The sequence below is a fragment of the Limulus polyphemus genome, unplaced genomic scaffold (genome assembly GCF_000517525.1).
Source record: "Limulus polyphemus unplaced genomic scaffold, Limulus_polyphemus-2.1.2 Scaffold4399, whole genome shotgun sequence".
NCBI classification, from domain to species: domain Eukaryota; kingdom Metazoa; phylum Arthropoda; class Merostomata; order Xiphosura; family Limulidae; genus Limulus; species Limulus polyphemus.
In genome coordinates this window covers 60,877-76,464 of record NW_013670009.1, presented here as the reverse complement: position 1 = coordinate 76,464, position 15,588 = coordinate 60,877, and the positions used below count along the sequence as shown (strand labels likewise).

Sequence of the window (15,588 nt, the reverse complement as noted above, 5' to 3'; positions counted from 1 at the left end):
TGTGTACCAGTTAACGTTGAATATTATTCATGATTTTAACTTTATACACAAGTGCCAAAATACTATAATTAGTTCCTGAATGTCATGCCATTTTACATGGAACCAGAATCACTGACTTGACCATAGTTCATGTTTGTTCAGTTAACATGACAAACACAAGATGCAACCAGAGCCGCCGAGAGCTGCCATGGGCCTTGGGGAAGGATTGTTATATGCGTCTATATTCTTGAGAAGAATGTTCCATTGGTGTGGGCTGCAACTAAATAGATTATGAAGCTTTTGAATTATTCCAAAGAATTGTTACGACAGCGGAAGTCACGTGACGCTGGTAACACGTAGAGAGTATCTAGAAGGTTCCTGAAAAGGCTAGTGCGTTCTAGGCGCCCTCTATTCTTGTATATAAGCGCGCCAGATAAAGCGAGACAATTAATCGGAACTGAAATAGCAGACAGAGAGATTGAAGATATAGATAGATAATCGAGTCAAGCCGTAAATAAAGTGTGTAAATCGTTGTGAATTATAGCGTGTGTTTAAGTTAAAGTGACTGTGGAAACTAAGTGTATTGCAAAGTTGTATTGAGAAAGAATAAACTAGTTTTATTTAAGAAAGGACTTGTATCGCAGAAGTTTCTCGGAAAGAATTTTTACGGGTAATTAACAAACGACCACAGACGTAACAGAATATCTGAGCCTCTGAGCAACTTTCCGCTGCTTGTGACTATGACAAGCACATGATGAGAATTTAGCCAGGAATTAATTTTAGTAATAGAGCTTGAGCACCATTATACTCACCATCCATGGACCCATTATCATATTCTTGAGCTCTGCAATTCATTATTGGTATTTCATGATCAGCTAAGCAATCAAGTATTAGATTAGAAATATCAGCACTGGGCTTCTTATTGCAATCAATAAATCTTAGAAACCTTTCTTGAATGACAAAGAATAACATTCTGATGTCATGGATACATATCTCAGGATAAAAGTTATCTGTTCTTGATGACAAGAATCAGATGTTGCATAATTCCTCTAAAATAATGTGACGTACATGATGAGCACAGGTTGCTATGAATTAATTGTGAGACTCACCTGACAAGTAGTGGGTTTGAAGACGGTAACCTGCTCGCTGAAATTCTGCAACTCTCTCTGCATGCTTTGTTAAAACTAAATCGTAATGACTGAGTAGCTCAATTATTCCTAAATAATTACAATTATCAGGCACACTAATCCTTTATGATGGTCCGTGAAAGGCTAAACCTCTCTCTTCCAAGAATAGAATAGCATCTATAATCCTCTTTAGGATATCCTTCTATTTTTCTATTCTTGAAAGAATATTATTTTCAAGCTTCAAACCAACACAGGAGTTTGCTCCAAAACAACTTTCAAGCTCACGCCACTCAGTATAGTATTTTTATGATGAACGCTTCCCTCATCCTCTGGAAGCCTACCACAAAGTTTCTTCAAGCCTGATGTCAATGGTCAGCCTTTTACAATTTACTGTATTCACCATTTTGCAGCAAATATTTTAGAAGAGAACTTGGAAAAGGAAAATCTTTAGGGTGTTGTACAAGCCCAGCTCTAACAGTTAGCTAAAAATTATCAGCTAATACACTCTCATCAGTTAAGATACCAACATGAAAGCCATTGAGATGCTGTGGCTTTTCAGGAACATGTTTTGTGTTCCTCCAGTAGTTATTACATTTGGCTGTAGATAATCACTTTGCTTTTCTGTAACAGAATATGTTGTGAGATTCTCATTGTCATTCGTATTAGTATCATTTGACATTTCATCATGCTCAGTCGGTTTATTTGAAGTAACAGCACTTGTTTCATGGTATTTAGTGACATCAGATCCTGAATGGAAAGCTGTGGACTGATCTCCATTTTTCTTTTCAAAAGCAACAACAAAAACATTTTAACTTCATTTTCTTTCAGCATATTCTTTCTGTTGTTTGAATTTCCTCCTTTGTGCACCAGATTCATGCTTATATTGTTGAGACATTCCTCAATTGAAAGGGGTTTTAAGTTTAAAAAAAGAGAAAAATCTTTGATATCTTTAAATCATTAATATGTATTCAAAAGCAAACTAAATCCTAGATTTATATATCTGGAGACATAAAAAATTTTCAAATGAACGTTAGTAGCAAATATAGCTAAAATTCAAGCATTTTTACTCTTCTTGTAGCAAAAAATAAATAAATTGCTTAATGAAAAATAATACAGTATAGGTACGAATATATGTATATCAATATATATTTCTTACCATGCGTATTTTTTCATATGTAATTGTTTGTTTGTTTGTAATTAAGCACAAAGCTACACAATGGGCTATCTGTGCTCTGCACACCACGGGTATCGAAACCAGGATTCTAGCGTTGTAAGTCCGCAGATATACCGCTGTGCCACTGGGGGGCTCATATGTAATAAACCATACTATCCTGGCTATCTTAACAAGAATATTGGAAACCTGCTAGTGAAGAAGTCCATTTTACGTGCAGCTCAACCAGTTTTTACTCTTCAAGTGACAGTCGGTCTGCTCGCCTGCTACTGGCGACATGATGTCCAGGAACATGTTTAAAAATAAACATCGTAATATCTATTAGGAAATAGTTTTTAATGGCCCGTAATTTATTGGCATACTGGCATATTTTTGTTCTTTGCTATTTTACGTTGAAAAATCGCATCCGATAATTTATGACATCAAAATGATCTAAAATCCTGATACATTTTCAAAAGTTAGTACTGACGAGACTATAAATTTAATGTAATAAACATAGCACCCCAGTGGCACTGCGGTATATCTGCGGACTTACAACGCTAGAAACCGGGTTTCGATACCCGTGGTGGCACAGATAGCCCACTGTGTAGCTTTGTGCTTAATTTCAAACAAACAGTATAAATGCAATGTAATAAACATTTTAGAATACATATAAAACCTTTTGTTTTTCACCTATTGTACTTTTAATTCTTGTACGTCTTATTGTTTTTAACAGCGTGTTTAGATATATTTGTTTCTGATATTTTAAGGATTTTTACAATATTTCTTTGCATTTTTATGTTGATATTAAAACTATTGCCTGTATTTTATGCGCTTAACAATTATTAATGCATTGAAAAATAGCATTGAAATTGTGAGAATGTAACCTCTCATGTGCAGATTAAAATTACATTTTTAGACATTAAATAAACTAACAATTACTAGGTTGGTATATTGAATTTGATTTCATATATACATTACTTTTGAAATACTGTTTTTACAAATATAAATATTGGTTTCGAGTTTTGTTCTGTGATAGACGTAACGGAGGTTTTATTTTCTTTATTTGAATCCCAATACTGTTTTACTGCAAGTACGTTAGTTCTCAATTATTTGTGTCGTGTGAAGTTATGTTAGGTTTATCATTCCTTCATAATTTACAGCATTTTTAATTTTATATTTCTTTAATAGCATTTCTAAGTTACTTATACGTTCTTTGCATGTTGATTGTATTTATGCCTAAGCCTTGCCAATATATATTTGACATTATACTTTTTACAGCGTTATCTTTGATCTTGCTAGATGTAAGTCATTGATGTATTTCTGCTAGGTATCTTATTTTTAAACATTATCTAAAATTATTACACGTTCAAGTATGTTTTAATAATTATGTTAATTTCGATTAGTGTTTGTTTCGTACAGCTCAGACTTATATTTTTGAACTAGCTTGAATTTATCATCTCATGTAGAACTGTAGCTAAGTGGTCCGATAAATTCAATAGACTAGGTATTGAAACGTATTATTGCTAAATGTGTAATGTGTTCTTCGTGAATGTGAAATATTCAGTATAATACCATCTAAAATAGATAATTGTCATACCTTCAGGATTAGTTGGCACGTATAATCCAGTATAATAGCAGAATAGAGGGAAAACAAGACAATTATACAACTAACATATAGGAACAAAAATTCAGTTATATAAAATTTATATAAAACTGCTCTTTCACGCCTTAAACATTGAGAGTACGTCAAGTTAATCAAGCAGAATAGTCATAATGTAGGGATCTTATATACGTTACCCTTGCTATAAAATCTAACGTACAAGGTACTGTTTAAAATAACAATTCTGGGGGAATCAATGTTATAAGTTTATAGGAAATCACAGGCAACTGTGTCCTGTAAATGTATAACAATATATAAAAACTTCGTCCTGTAAAATGAAATACGTCATCATTGATGAAACATTGATACACACACATATATTATCTGGCATCAACTGAAAGAATAAACCACAAATATTTCGAAAGAAATTCATTTAATTTTAACTAAAATTAACCCCCCTCCCCACCCAATAGTGGCTCAACGTTGTGTCTACCGACGTACAAACACTAAAAAAACCTCTTTTTCGATATTTGTAATGACCACAGCACAAATAGCCCATTAACTACAGACAGACTAAAATGAAAACTAACTTGCTAATTTGTGGAAGGTTAATATTCTAAACGTTTTCAAACTAAGTTATATATGTTTATTCAATCAAAAGGTGTTAAATCGTTTTTATAACGTGTAAAACAACCAGTATCTGAAACAAGTGTAAAAACCCAATGATGTAGCTGTCAAGAGGGTAACTTGCTTTAATGTTTATGCTGCTTAGTTCAAAGGGTCTTTTTACTTATGAAGCTTGCAATACGGAAATGTTCAATTTGTGGCATAGATTAATTAAGGCATCAAAAGAGTGATATACACACACGAAATTATAGTTCAAATAAATAAATATGTGTTTTCTATATTTGTGACTATCTACGCAACTAACTAGATGGCGCTGGAGACAAGCACGTGAATTATGTCGGACTGTCTCGCTAGTGCACGTTTTTACATATGCACACGCATTATAGCCTAACATTCCAACCCATCTTAACAAATTACATGTTCAAACATTCATAAAAGAGAAATAAAAACATTTTCAGGACTAAGCAGTAGCAGTTGGTTTATAAACTCATTGTCAGTTTGTTAACTGATGAACTTAGAAACTGAGATGTGTATGTAGCGATAAGTAGATAATCCTGTAAAATACAACAATAAGCAGGATGTATTTTTTCTTACCAAATCAAACTGTAAGTATTTCTTCTATGGAATTTAATCTTCCATTTGATCATTGTATGAGGTTACGATTTCTGAGGTCTTATAATGCTCGTAGGATTAATTTTTAATGATGAACTATTTTACGATAACAACGACATAACTGCAATGTACAAACGCTTAGATATATGAATTGTTATAATGTACTTATTATAAGAATTTCTTATCACGGAATATCTTTAGTTGTTGGTGTTTCACAAGAAGTGTGTGTTTGCGTAGGCTGACCTACGAAGTATTGGTACTGCACACGTGCTTGAGATTTCGCGTAAAAAACGTGCTCCGTCCTATATATTTACTATAACTCGTCGCTCAAGTACATGCGTGGTGACCTTTAATCTCCTCACGTACAAACTTTTATTACGACATTCAAGGTTTACGATTGTTAGGTATGTCCGATCAGGTAAGATCTTGAAAATGAACAAAGAAACAAAAAACATCAAATTTAGGCATCATCATTATAATTAGTTACAGCAATAATCAACCCAAACCGGCAAGCTTGCCATAATGTACTCTGCGTTACTCTTGCTGTCAGAGTTTATTATTTCCTAACCTCCATGAAACTAGTACCGGCCCACAGTAAACGTACAAAAAATGCAGGTTGCCAGTTATTTTCCTGTCTAGATAACTAGTAACATTAGAGTTAATCGTTTATTCAATAGTTATGCTGTCGAAAAAAACCACGTTCCATTAGCAGTTTTTTAAAAGCTAGTTTGAGTTGAAAATATTAACACTTTTATATTTATTGGAACGTAACAATTACATATACAACAAATAAAGTTTTTAGTTTTTATCTAGAAACTTCCATTGAATTAAAAATTCATTTAAAGAGAGTAGGTGAGTGTGCCCTATAGTTAGTTAGTGTGATTGAACTGTTGCCATAGAAATGCGCTCGGCATCTTCAAACCATGGGTGCGCTTTAAAAGTGACGGTTAAATCTCTCTATTTAGTCAAATAATAGTAATCCAAGAGTTGACAATTGGTCCTGTTGGCTGTCTGTCTTTATTTTTAGTTTATCAGTTCAAAATTAGGGACGGCTATGCTCTGTTAGGTCTTTTCGTGAAAATTCTGAAATTTAAACACAGACTACAGCAGAGGCCTCTTTTGAGCTTCAACTTTATTTTATTATTGTAACATTAACTACCCCCAAAAAATATATCTTGTCACGATTTTGCTACAAAATTACGCTGAATTAGGTGTACCGACTGAAAACCTTACCTAATAAGTGAAGTAATGTGAAGTTTCTTGTTAATTAGATTTGAAAAACTCGGATATTTATTTAATAATCAGTTTATTTTTCTTGCTGACAATGATATCACTTTATCTGTTCCAGCAAAACCAAAAACGATGTTAACTGAAAACGTTTTACACAAAGTACTAAATGAAATGAATCGTTTTTTATAGATTCGTTGACTCAAGCAGCGGTAGTTGTGGTAAGCAAATACAACTGATCAAATATGGGTCAAGTTTATTACTTAAGAATTTTTTATTTTTTATGAAAATCAAACAAAAGTAGTCAAGTTATATTTACATCTTTTGAGTGAGTTACGTAATCAGGACGTACATCACTTTACACCTGTAGGATGTAATTCCGGTTTCGCTGTTTGTATCAAGCTTGAGATAACAACTAAAGAATGAATTAAATACATGGACATTCTTTGACGAAATTATATGTTGAAAAGTCAATCCAACTTATTTGTCTATGTCAATTTTTTTTATAAAAGGTAAAAAGTGAAATAAAAAATTTTGAAACATTAAATTTTAGCTTATGTGTCATTTTAACACATTAATTAATTAGGTAGGCTGAATAATGTTGATAGCATGAATAAAAACATTCCATAGTTTATGGTGTTTGCAATTTTGTTCGTTATCAAAGTTACTTCGCATCAGTCTTGTCCATTACAACGTCAGTGGATAACTGCCTACGTCACTGAAATTAACATTAAAGCGTTGCAATGTTTTAATGACTTATTCAATAAATGTTCATTTTATGAACAAGCCAATTGTGGAAGTGATACAGAATGAACGAACTTCACACGGATCGCTTTCAACAAGTTATTAAATATATTTTACAAAGTTTATAAAACTGAGAGGGCGTTGAAGTGAAAATTAATGAAATCTTATATAATTCATTACGTATATTGTAGTAGAGTAAGCCAAGAAAAGGAACCGAGGTTCGTGATATTTTTATATATATATGTATATACATTATCATAAGTTTAGTAACGAACCTCAGGGTAACATAAGTGATTTTGTTGACCCCTTTGTTGTATATAAATGAGTAGAAATTACAAAAAAAGTCCACTGCTTGAAGAATTACGTATATATATATATATATAAAACAGTGGCCGAAAATGTCGTTATATATGTACATATTTTCACATTGCCTTTAAATAACCTGAGACGTGGTGGTGCTGATGTGGAATAACTGTAAATCTTATCTTTATGTTTATACGCACTGAGCGTTGTGCCTTCTTCCAGTGGCACAGTGGTATGTCTGTGGACTTACAACGCTAGATACCGAGTTTCGATACCCGTGATGAGCAGCGCACAGAGAGCCCATTGTGTAGTTTTGTGCATAATTAAAAACAAAGCACTGTGCCCCACTCAAGAGGTAGATTAGCAAATTATGTTCAAGTTCATTTTTGAAAGAAATAGCATATGAAGACTTCTTAACTTATTGTTTCTTTATTTTTCTAGAAGACTGGCCAAATAAATAATATAGGTCAGGAGCGAAAGGTAGTCATTTTAAACGGATCCTTATTCTTGGTTTATGAGGCTTATAAAATTCAATTCAATAATTCTCTACTCAGATAGCCATATTTGTAAGTTTTGTCTCCACTGTCCCTCGTGAGGATCGAGCCACGAATTTTAGCATTATAAGCTCTCAAGCTTACCGCTAAGTCACTGGGAAACGTGTCAAATTTGTGCACACGTCTGTCTTTCAGACTTATTATTACCCTAAAAAATGATATATCTCATTGTTTGATATTATCTTCAATCTTCGCATTTCTGAAACTGTTACCTCATTGTACATCTTCGTTAGCATTTGTTTTCTTAATTCTTATATATATGTTTAATTACTTTAATGTTAAGCAGTTCTGGCTCGAAAAACTTTAGCCAAAATAAATATACAGAAAACAACATTTTCACATTTATCTCACAGTTTCAGTATTTTCCATGTGAAAGATGTGAAGTGGAGCAAATTGCAAGAGTATTATGTTAGTATATAGAATTGGCTCTAATTTAACTGAGGTGTAGGATTCAACCTTTTAATAGAACGAAACATAGCTGTTTCTAAACTCTTAGAAAAGCATAGACACGAATAAAAATATGTAATAGTAACGAAACAACTCACTCTGTGGTTGAAAAAAGAGTAACTTAAGATCACTACATAAAGATTATTACACATGCTTCCGCAAACTGTATTGAACTATCGTCTCTTCGTATTATTTTCTAACTCAGCACACCAGTGGCCCATAGTGAGGGCTTATAAAGCTAAACATCGTGGTTCGATATCCACGGTGGACATAGTGCAGGTAGCCATTGAAAATCAAGGTTCAATATCCACGGTGGACATAGTGCAGGTAGCCATTGAAAATCAAGGTTCAATATCCACGGTGGACATAGTGCAGGTAGCCATTGAAAATCGGGGTTCGATATCCACGGTGGACATAGTGCAGGTAGCCATTGTCCAGCTTTGCACTTAAAAGCAAACGAATATATATAATTTCTACCTCATGTCCAGTTATTCTGAAACAAAAATGTTATTGTTTGTTACATCTATGCTATAAGCAGTATGTATCTGTTCGTATGCTTCTAACGAAATTGCCATAGAAAGATTCTGAAACCTCTTGTTTTATTAATTTTCTTGTGTTGTTTTTTCCCCCATTTCCTATTGCTGTCAACTGATGTACACGTACGCCGTCCCCGTGAGGTCATCGAAAGAAATGGAATCCTTGACACGAGAACTTTTACTGGTTACGTTAAAACGGTTAGGCCGTTTCTTTGAAATTTTGGGAGAAACTAGTGGGGAGACATTTCCTGGACGTTAACAGTCTGTATAGAGATTTATAGGAAATTCATTTGAAAATGTTGAGTAGGCGGTCAATAAGTATTCCACTGACTTTGAAGATGAAATTATTATTTCCGAACACAGTGTACAGTACAAATCTATTATATATTTGTGAATGTATGTCTGTTTGTTTGTTTGTTCCAAATACAACTCGATATGGACCACTTTACAAATGTCAAAATAGGTTCATTAGGACTAACTTTTCATCCAGAATGTCGAGGCCATCTGAGGTCGCAGTGACACAAAATAAGGCAAAAACTGGTGAAAATTAGTCTTCATCGTCCAAAATTGGTGAAAACATTATGAAAATCAATTTCAAACATACTACAACTGCTCAAACATGTTCAGTTTGCATAACAGCTTTTCATCTTTGGAGAAACGTAAAAAACTTACACCTATCTACCAATATGAGAGCCCATCTGCATGGAGATCAATTATCTGGAGAATTTGCTGAGAGTATATTGCAACTAGGCAATGGCAAAGTCAAACAAGATCAACAAGAACAATTGACATGGGACCAATCTGTACACAAGTAACATCTGTTGATGAACTCATAGCAAAGGTTTTCCCAAACCTTTATGAAAACTATCAAAATCACAGGTGGCTTTGTAAAAGAGCAATATTAGCTCCAAAGAACAATGTTGTCAATGTCATCAATACACAGCTGTTGCAGCAGATACCTGGCAATACCCAGTACTACAAGTCAGTGGACTCAGTGCCTGATCAAACCCAAGTAGTCAACTATCCCCCAAAGTTTCTGAATTCACTTGAACCTCCAGGAGTCCCACCACATGGTTTTAGTTTAAAAGTAGGAGCACCGATCATGGTACTCCGAAATTTTGATCCACCACGTCTGTGCAATGGAACAAGGCTGGCAGTAAAGATGCTTATGCCCCATGTTATTGAAGCTACAATACTTTCTGGATGTGGCAAGGGTGAAGATGTTTTCAAACCGAGAATCCCAATGATTCCCATTGATATGCCATTTGAGTTTAAGAGACTACAGTTTCACATTCTCTTTAGCTTTTCCATGTCCATCAACAAATCGCAAGGTCAGACATTGAAGGTAACTAGATTGCAGTTGGAAGAGCCCTGCTTCTCTCATGGAGAGCTCTATGTTGGATGCTCACGTGTTGGAAGCCCAAAAAATCTTTGTGTAAATACTCCATGTGAGAAAACTAAAAACATTGTTTATCATGAACCCCTTAATTGACTATATTCTCATGAAACCCTCAGCTGAATATGTTTTCGACAAAAGTCAAGTTTCTTTGAATTGTGTATTTCTCTTACAAAGAACATAAATATTTTGTCTGAAAGAATTATAATTCAGGCACAATTATCATGGAGGTTTTTAATTATTTTCCTCTTAATCATGTGGTCACTAAACTGAGTGCTTCGGTACCCGGGCAACGCCGGGTATCCTGCTAGTAAAATAATAAAACCTCGAACAATCAACCACTCGTTATTTATCTCATAATAAGTGTCGAATTGTACTGGCAGTAAAATAAATATAACAGTGGGAATTATTCTGGAAACTAAATATATATATATATATATATCTTTAATTAATATAACTTTTTTTTATTAAATAAAGCCTTTAATAACGCTATTCTACACGGTATGAATTATGTGATATCAAATGTTTCATTATTTTAGGTTCTTGCGATTCTGTGATTTTGCCTGAGAAAAAACTCGTTTGCTATTACGAAGCAGGAACGGACTTTCGACTGTCCCAGCTAGATCCCTGTATATGTACACATCTGTTGTATGGAACTCCAAACGTTACCAACGGTTTAATCTTAAACACCGAAGAGCTGGGTGAGCTAGAAATTTTGACTACATCAGTGAATAACTTTTTCTGGTGTTATTTTCGTGAATAAAAAAAAATTCTATCACATTAATTAAAAACATTATTACGATACTCGTATAACTTATAACAAACGTCTCTGGTCTGAGAGTATTGTACTTCATACATTATAATGTAGAAGTGTTCGAGGTTAATGAAAGATTTCCTTATAGTAAGAAAGATATAGTTGAAAACGTTCAGAACAGTTTAAACAGCATGAACTCGTACAAAATTAGAATTTGTGAAAATAACAGAATGGCGGAAGGATAGAAAATATAACTCATATAAGTATGATTCATAACTTACAATATTACTTTTTCTTTTACAGACTCAGAAGACCTGAAATCTTTCTCAGATTTAAAGAATATAAACCCTAATCTTTATATTCTTCTCTCTCTTCGTGTCTTCCCTGATAATATCAACTCCAACGTCTCGTCCTCTGTGTCGGAAATCAATAATGCACTCAAGGAATTTATCAAAAATGTTCGAAAACTCGTTCAAAAAAATAACCTTGACGGAATTGACCTGAATATTGATTATCTCAATCGGAAAGAATATGGAGATTTGACTGAACGCAAAGAAACCGTGTCACTTCTTATGAAGGTACGCCTGTTAAGATTCTTAAAATATATTCAACTATATAAATATGTAAGTCTTCTTAAATTCATGATACAACAACTACAAGTTGAATTTGTCTATAGTGTCAAATGGTTTTAGATATAAGAAAATATAATTATATGCAACTGCCAGGGACATTATAAAACATGAACAAAGAATTATCAGCCCTGTAATATAAATATAATATCAGTCCTACATATACATACATATATATATATATATAATGATAACTACCAAATATTAACAGACATTACCCGAATTCTAAGATTTATCATTTGTTAACTCCAACAATTAACAAGTAAGAAGCAGACACCCTATATTTATTTGAAAAATATACATACATGAGATACATCTTCCTATCATTATCAGTTGTATTCCAGCAGGAAGAAAATGTAAGACACATTCTAATATTTAGTAGTCGTATTCCATCAACCAAAAGACATGAAACACGTATCTCAAGTTATATTAGTTGTAATTGAATAATTAACAGCATCAGGCATACATATCAACATTTACCTGTTGAAACTTTGTAGTTCAAAAGTCATCAGACACGAGACACATTTTAGTATCTATTAGACATAAGTCATATTTTAATATATATCAGACATGAGATACATTCTAGTATCTGTCAAAAATGAGACATATTCTAGTATTTATCAGACATGAGACACATTTTAATACCTATCAGACATGATACACATTTTAGTATCTACCATACATGAGACACATTTTAGCATTTACTAGCCGTAACCAAAAAATTAACAAGCACATAAATCGTATACCAGTAGGTATTGTAAATATCTGGTCATACATAGAATACCAGTAGGTATACCAGATATTTACAGATACATAGAAATTAGATATCATCAACTGGTAGACAAGAAAAACATGTTTCAACGTTTACCATCCACAGTTTTGTTCGGTTTATTCTGTACCGAATTCAAACTATTATCATAGTGAGAATCCGACACTAGATGGGGATCCTAGTACAGGGGCTAATCACTATACGGCATAAAGTATTCTTAGCTTACGTACCAGTAAATTCTAGTTGTCTAAAAGCAATTAATAGATTTATTATTACGTATTTTAAAAGATTATTTGCCGATCAAAAACACTTTTTATTTGAAATTAATAACAAATTTAGTTTTGTTTATATTGGAGTTAAAATTATATATATACAGATTCAACAAAAGGGCTCCAGTATATTTTACCCCTTTAGTTCTTTTTGCATCTTGTAGAACATCTTTAAAACCCTCCGGAGACAGGGAATATAAAAAGAAGGCATGCGATAATTTAAAACACATTATCCAATGAAAATTCAAAATAGGTGTCTTTAAACCCACTTTTACAGCATAAGCAGTTTTTATTTTGTTTGTTTCTTTGTTTGTAATTAAGCACAAAGCTACACAATGGGATATCTGTGCTCTGCCCACCACGGGTATCGAAACCCGGATTTTAGCGTTGTAAGTCCGCAGACTTATCGCTATGCCACTGGAGGGCACAATTTTTATCTCATTGTCAATAAAAATGTGCAAACCTATATAAATTTTACACATAGGAGCTGCAGGCGCTAAGATGTATTATACTTGACAAGGCACCACTTCTTTGAAAAAAAAATTATGTTTTCAAAAAGTAAAAACTGAAAATAACACGATGATATTACGATATAAGATATTGTTGCTCTGTGTTATTATTATTCACTCACTTTTTTCAACAAGATTTAAAACTAGTGAAATTCATCATGGCGATCTGATGTAATGTGGCATTCTACACGTTTTTTTTTGTAAAACACGATTTTGCATGTAGTATGCTATATTTTCTAAAGGGGAGAGAAAGTATAAGAACATCATTTGGAATAAATAAGTCATTTATTTATGTGTGAGAGTCAAACAATAGTTAGTTTTAGAAAAAATATTTTCATCATTCAGCATGAAAATCGACCGATGATTTGAAAATTTAGCTGCCTTTTAATTTCCTTTTATATTCTCCTAGCAACTGAGATCAGCTCTTGATGAGATTAACTCTTCCAATCCTGTTGTTCTGACAATTACTGTGGCCAAAAGACCCTATCTTCTGGTGAATGGTTTTGATTTTCCACTGATTTCAAAGTAGGTCTACCATATTTGTCTTTTGATATCTATTACATATAACGTGACCTACTGACGATACTATGTATGCTTACAATCATTTCTTTATTTGTTTTAGGTCTGTTGATTTCATCAATCTTCCAGCATTTCACTTTGATGAACCAAGTCAAAGCAATCTGAAACACCCAGGCCGACTTCATGGTGTTGGTGACATGGAAAATGTTGTACGTATACTAAAACTATGGTTTGTTTGCTTGTTTTGAATTTTGCGCAAAGCTGCACGAGGGATATCTGCGCTAACCGTCCCTAATTTAGCAGTGTAAGACTAGAGAGAAGGCAGCTAGTCATCACCACCTACCGCCAACTGTTGGGCTACTTTTTTACCAACGAATAGTGGGATTATAAGTCACATTATAACGCCCCCACGGCTGAAAGGGCAAGCATGTTTAGTGTGATGGGGATTCGAACCCGCGACCTGCAGATTGCGTGTCGAGCGCCCTAACCACCTGTCCATGCCGGGCCCTTAAACTATGGAGACAAGTCAATAAATGAATTACTAAACAAAGCAAATAGAAACAAAAGTTAGATCTTTAATTATTTTCTATGGCAAAAAATATTAAACAGAAATTATCTTTTAAAGGAAATGTATCTGAAAAACAAGAGGGAACTCTCAATAGCCGCGGCTGTAATTAGATCTCAAATCGGTCAAGAAATGGAGCTATGAGTTAAAAGTTTGTGCTTAAAAAAAAAAACTCAGAGTCATTCTATGAGCCGCTATGCTGCGGTTAAGAAGTTTGTTAGCAGTTAAACACAAAGCTTCACAAAAGGCTATCTGCGCTTTGCCCATCACAGTATCGAAACCCGGTTTCTAGCGATACAAGTCCGCAGACATACCGCTGTGTCACTGGGCGGGCGGTTAAAAAGACTATTTCTTCTCGTTGAGGAATATTCCTAATTGGGAAAAAATAATTATAAGTGATACGTAATGTTTTTGTATCCTCATGGAATTTACCTAAAAGAAAAGTGAAACTATTTATTGTGTATGTTTTACTTGCTCAAAGCGTAATTCCTTATAAGGAGAGTATTAAACAGTGATACTTTATTTTGTACTTTGCAAAGCGTAATTCATTGTAGAGAGGATGATACACTGATATTATATAATGTACTTGTTAAACGGTTATTTACTTTATGGAAGAGGATCACACAGTAATACTGTATAACGAACTTTTTAAAGAGTAGTTCATTGTGTGGGAGAAGATCACACAGTGGTACTTTATAGTGTATTTTTAAAGGATACTTCATTTTAGGGAAAGAAATACATAGTGGTACTTTATACAGTACTTTTTAAAGATAGTTTACAGTAGGGAGAGAATAACACAATGATACCTTATATTGTACTTTTTAAAAGGTAATTAAATGTAAAGTGAGGATTTAAGTGATACTTTATATTGTAGGGTGAGGAATTATATTCACAGTGATACTTTAAATTTCTCTTGCTAAGTAGTAATTTCGTGCAAGCAAAGAATTTAAACGATATTTTTGATAGTATATATATATATGTGTGTGTGTGTGTGTGTGAATTGAATGCCTTATTAAATAACTAACATGAACCATGTAATGTATTCTGAATAGTATTAGGTCGTCAGAAAATTAATGTCGCGTTTTGGAACACTTTCATTAACTACCCCCCCCCCAAAAAAAAACATACATCACGTATAATAGTTAAACGAACATCACGTTAGTGTAGCCTATATAATTGTAAAGTTTACTATACTCTAATCCCTTATAGTGGTGGCACACGACGAGACACACACTTGGTATGTAATGCTGTTTGAATACAAGAAGGGAA

The 15,588-nt window shown here is 33.5% G+C and overlaps 1 protein-coding gene across 1 annotated transcript in view; it reads left to right on the top strand.

The window, feature by feature from the left end:
* The window catches only part of LOC106471084, a 35,143-nt gene that overhangs the window by 7,769 nt on the left and 11,786 nt on the right, over positions 1 to 15,588 (top strand). Inside the window, exons 3-6 of the mRNA XM_013931672.2 lie at positions 10,845 to 11,006; positions 11,363 to 11,637; positions 13,645 to 13,760; positions 13,858 to 13,963. Of these exons, the coding sequence (XP_013787126.1) occupies positions 10,845 to 11,006; positions 11,363 to 11,637; positions 13,645 to 13,760; positions 13,858 to 13,963 (659 nt within the window). The remainder of the gene's footprint in view (positions 1 to 10,844; positions 11,007 to 11,362; positions 11,638 to 13,644; positions 13,761 to 13,857; positions 13,964 to 15,588) is intronic.